General features: G+C 48.8%; 1 protein-coding gene across 1 annotated transcript; it reads right to left on the reverse strand.

The window, feature by feature from the left end:
• Window positions 1-426: 426 nt before the first annotated feature.
• On the reverse strand, window positions 427-2,116 carry LOC135906410 (solute carrier family 22 member 6-like). The gene is made up of 2 exons (XM_065437794.1): window positions 935-2,116; window positions 427-855 (listed from the first exon to the last, which is right to left on the reverse strand). Exons 1-2 carry the CDS (start codon window positions 2,114-2,116, stop codon window positions 427-429), a joined length of 1,611 nt encoding a protein of 536 aa, XP_065293866.1.
• Between the last annotated feature and the right edge of the window lie 3,078 nt (window positions 2,117-5,194).

Consider the following 5,194-nt stretch of genomic DNA (forward strand, 5'->3'; position numbering starts at 1 on the left):
TTCCGGAGTAGCCTCAACAACATAACCCGACGGCATTGGAGTGTAGAGGAGCAGTGAATAACGTGGCAAATTATGCCTGTTGGGACAAATTTGAAACGGTGGCAGCGCTAAAAAGAAAGACACAGACGGAGACCGGAAAACAAGGACGAGCCACGGATCATGAGCTACAAACAACTTCTATGACGAAAATAAACGCTGCGTTATTGCTAAAACAGCGACAGACGGGTGAAGGAACTGGAGCTCTGCTTTTGCGGTATCTTTACACACCGGAATGTAGGGACACAAATCAGAGAGGCGCTTCCTCGAACAATGGCACGAGTCAAGTACAAATATTATTATGATTACATTCTGAGCGAGAAATCATTACAACAGCAGAGACATACAGTACTATTACGATAGTAATGAGTTGAGTGCGCATTAAGATTCCTAATTGTCACTGGGCTTTCGAGACGAGAGGGATCTATTGGACCTCACTCTGTCATAGCTGGTTCGCCTCCTATCGCGCTTCCGGTTATCTAGAGGATCCAGCGTCATCTTCATGTGATCCACGCTCTTGCTGCCCGTGGCGGAGACCCTCCGTAGGTTGATCGTGGGGCCCGTGTTTTTCCACGGTGTCCGGATGAGCGCCGCCAGCGAGAGGAACATCATGCAAGCCGCGATGGCCAACGCGGCGTCCTCGCGACCGACGTTCCTTAGCAGCGACGCCAACGTGGCGCAGACGCCTCCCACTCGGACGATGCCGAAGGACCAGCCCAATGCAGTGCCACGTACTGGAGTCGGGAACACCTCGCACACGCAGACACCTGCCAGGACATTGACCGCCAGTGCGAAGGCCTCGGCTGGGATGACAAACAGCTGCGCGAGCACCGCTATCGGGACCCCGATGGTCACGCAGGAGACCGCAGCTTCGTATGAGCAGCTCCAGAGGCCTTACCCGACCTATGAGTGTGTATGCGAGCAGAGTCGTCAGCATGTAGCTGGGTAGCGACAGCCAACGGGCCCACGAGTCGGGAGTCTTCAAGAACGACTGGAGCAGCACAATGTACGTGAATGTTGCGGAGAAATATGCGAGGAACATGAAGAGCGCTCGAGTAGGTATGTATTTCGCCCATGAGTTTTCGCCGTTTATCGGCAACGTTTTGAGATGCTCCTCACTTCTGAGCGCCTCCGCCTTCAGCTTGTTTAGCAGACAGGCCGTAGTGGGCAGCGGAATGTTGTTCATCTTCGAGGCCGCCAGCATGACCGCTTCCGCCGATGCCATGTTTCTGCTAAAGATGAGCCATCGTATAGACTCGTCGGCGAACCAGAACGTGCTGAGTGCAACGGCTGTGGGTGCCAAGAAGATCGCTTGGAGCAGGAACCTATCGAGGCTGAGTTGCCTGAGCAGGTCGTACCACAGTTCAGAGAGCAAGACGGCCGAAAGAGTGACCGCAACAGTGTACGTCGTTCGGTACTCGTGTCTGGTCACCTCGAACGCGAGCATGCAGGACACCAGGGCAGCGGCGCCCGAGCAGCCGGAGAGGACGAACCTGATCACCACGTACAAGACGTACGTGTCGGCAAAGCAGCTGCCGCACGTCCCCACAATGAGCGTGGCGGTGAACATCAGGAGCATGGGCCGGCGACCGACGCTGTCCGCCAGGTAGCCGGCAATGCTGGGCAGCACGACGGAACCGGTGAGGTAAACGAGCTGTATGACCGCGATCAGAGACCGCCGATGGCATACCAGGTTCCAGGAGCTCACGATGGTCTTTTTCTCGTTCTTCGGATCGTAGTCCCAATGATCGCAAGCTACCACGTCGGTGTCGTTCGGGTCTGCCGGATTCTGGTAGACGGAGCACCGGCTGGGACTGCCGTCCGCCTCCAGAGGGATGGCTGAGTTCCTCCAGGCGGCGACGGACATAGTCCAGTCAGGCGGCGGCCGGCACCAGTGGTCCACGTCTCCCGATATGAGATAGAATGACATTATGTTGACGTGCACGAGGAATGAAATGAGGGAACTGAGAAAGAGCAGGCGCTGCTGGTACACGCCGTGCCCGATCGCATCGAAGCAGTCAAAGGATTCACTAGTGTCCAAGTCAAGGGCAGCCAACCGTCTTCGAAAGAAAAGCGCCATCTTCGACTTTTTTGGTCACGCGTAGGCGCGTGTCGCGTGTCAGGAGATCTGATAGTGATTATCATGATGATGATGGCCTCATGTTATGGCTCATACCCACACTGGGGAATTGGCCAAGAATTGCTTGCTGAAAGGATTTTCTATTCTTTTGGAGTGTCACATATTCGATGAGAAAAAAGAAAGAAAGAAGATAAACATACAAAAACAAACAAGCTACAAGAGAACAATAAAAAGGTTATTCGTTTTGTTGACTGTATGTAACCGCAATCGGCATCAAACAAGTCCCTGTGGCTGACCGCTATAACTGACGCACCGAAAGATAGTATGATTTAATATGATGATGACTAACGCCTTATTAGGCAACCTCTATAAAAGTACAATTTATACATTTACGTATATCTGCTACGGTTTCACCTTAGATTTCGCCCTTGGCTGCAGTGGCGTAGCTAGGTCGTCTGGCACCCGGGGCCCATCGGTCTTCTGTCACCCCCCCCCCCCGGTGTAACCGGCGGAAAGGGTGTCTTCAGGCGTATATGACACCCCCCCCCCCCCCCCCCGCCACTGGCCCCTTGCACCCGGGGCCCACGGCCCCCCCTATTGCTACGCCACTGGCTATGGGCTTACCGTTTTTTCATTTTTCCGAGAAAATTATTCTCCGCTTATTCGCTTATTTATCGCGTAAATCGGCATCAGCACGTGCGTGCGAAGTGATCCATGCAAAGAACGAGCACTTTCAAGAGAGTTTATTGGACCTGCCCAAAACAATTATTTCCCTGGGGTATAGGCTTACCGTTGCTTCATTTTTCCGAGAAAATTATTCTCCGCTTATTCGCTTATTTATCGCGTAAATCGGCATCAGCACGTGCGTGCGAAGTGATCCATGCAAAGAACGAGCACTTTCAAGAGAGTTTATTGGACCTGCCCAAAACAATTATTTCCCTGGGCTATAGGCTTACCGTTTTTCCATTTTTCCGAGAAAATTATTCTCCGCTTATTCGCTTATTTATCGCGTAAATCGGCATCAGCACGTGCGTGCGAAGTGATCCATGCAAAGAACGAGCACTTTCAAGGGAGTTTATTGGACCTGCCCAAAACAATTATTTCCCTGGGCTATAGGCTTACCGTTTTTTCATTTTTCCGAGAAGATTATTCTCCGCTTATTCGCTTATTTATCGCGTAAATCGGCATCAGCACGTGCCTGCGAAGTGATCCATGCAAAGAACGAGCACTTTCAAGAGAGTTTATTGGACCTGCCCAAAACAATTATTTCCCTGGGCTATAGGCTTACCGTTGTTTCATTTTTCCGAGAAAATTATTCTCCGCTTATTCGCTTATTTATCGCGTAAATCGGCATCAGCACGTGCGTGCGAAGTGATCCATGCAAAGAACGAGCACTTTCAAGAGAGTTTATTGGACCTGCCCAAAACAATTATTTCCCTGGGGTATAGGCTTACCGTTGCTTCATTTTTCCGAGAAAATTATTCTCCGCTTATTCGCTTATTTATCGCGTAAATCGGCATCAGCACGTGCGTGCGAAGTGATCCATGCAAAGAACGAGCACTTTCAAGAGAGTTTATTGGACCTGCCCAAAACAATTATTTCCCTGGGCTATAGGCTTACCGTTTTTTCATTTTTCCGAGAAAATTATTCTCCGCTTATTCGCTTATTTATCGCGTAAATCGGCATCAGCACGTGCGTGCGAAGTGATCCATGCAAAGAACGAGCACTTTCAATGGAGTTTATTGGACCTGCCCAAAACAATTATTTCCCTGGGCTATAGGCTTACCGTTTTTTCATTTTTCCGAGAAAATTATTCTCCGCTTATTCGCTTATTTATCGCGTAAATCGGCATCAGCACGTGCGTGCGAAGTGATCCATGCAAAGAACGAGCACTTTCAAGAGAGTTTATTGGACCTGCCCAAAACAATTATTTCCCTGGGCTATAGGCTTACCGTTTTTTCATTTTTCCGAGAAAATTATTCTCCGCTTATTCGCTTATTTATCGCGTAAATCGGCATCAGCACGTGCGTGCGAAGTGATCCATGCAAAGAACGAGCACTTTCAAGGGAGTTTATTGGACCTGCCCAAAACAATTATTTCCCTGGGCTATAGGCTTACCGTTTTTTCATTTTTCCGAGAAAATTATTCTCCGCTTATTCGCTTATTTATCGCGTAAATCGGCATCAGCACGTGCGTGCGAAGTGATCCATGCAAAGAACGAGCACTTTCAAGAGAGTTTATTGGACCTGCCCAAAACAATTATTTCCCTGGGCTATAGGCTTACCGTTGTTTCATTTTTCCGAGAAAATTATTCTCCGCTTATTCGCTTATTTATCGCGTAAATCGGCATCAGCACGTGCGTGCGAAGTGATCCATGCAAAGAACGAGCACTTTCAAGAGAGTTTATTGGACCTGCCCAAAACAATTATTTCCCTGGGCTATAGGCTTACCGTTGTTTCATTTTTCCGAGAAAATTATTCTCCGCTTATTCGCTTATTTATCGCGTAAATCGGCATCAGCACGTGCGTGCGAAGGGATCCATGCAAAGAACGAGCACTTTCAAGAGAGTTTATTGGACCTGCCCAAAACAATTATTTCCCTGGGCTATAGGCTTACCGTTTTTTCATTTTTCCGAGAAAATTATTCTCCGCTTATTCGCTTATTTATCGCGTAAATCGGCATCAGCACGTGCGTGCGAAGTGATCCATGCAAAGAACGAGCACTTTCAAGGGAGTTTATTGGACCTGCCCAAAACAATTATTTCCCTGGGCTATAGGCTTACCGTTTTTTCATTTTTCCGAGAAAATTATTCTCCGCTTATTCGCTTATTTATCGCGTAAATCGGCATCAGCACGTGCGTGCGAAGTGATCCATGCAAAGAACGAGCACTTTCAAGAGAGTTTATTGGACCTGCCCAAAACAATTATTTCCCTGGGCTATAGGCTTACCGTTTTTTCATTTTTCCGAGAAAATTATTCTCCGCTTATTCGCTTATTTATCGCGTAAATCGGCATCAGCACGTGCGTGCGAATGATCCATGCAAAGAACGAGCACTTTCAAGGGAGTTTATTAGACCGG

The sequence above is a fragment of the Dermacentor albipictus genome, chromosome 5, assembly GCF_038994185.2.
Source record: "Dermacentor albipictus isolate Rhodes 1998 colony chromosome 5, USDA_Dalb.pri_finalv2, whole genome shotgun sequence".
Classification (NCBI taxonomy): domain Eukaryota; kingdom Metazoa; phylum Arthropoda; class Arachnida; order Ixodida; family Ixodidae; genus Dermacentor; species Dermacentor albipictus.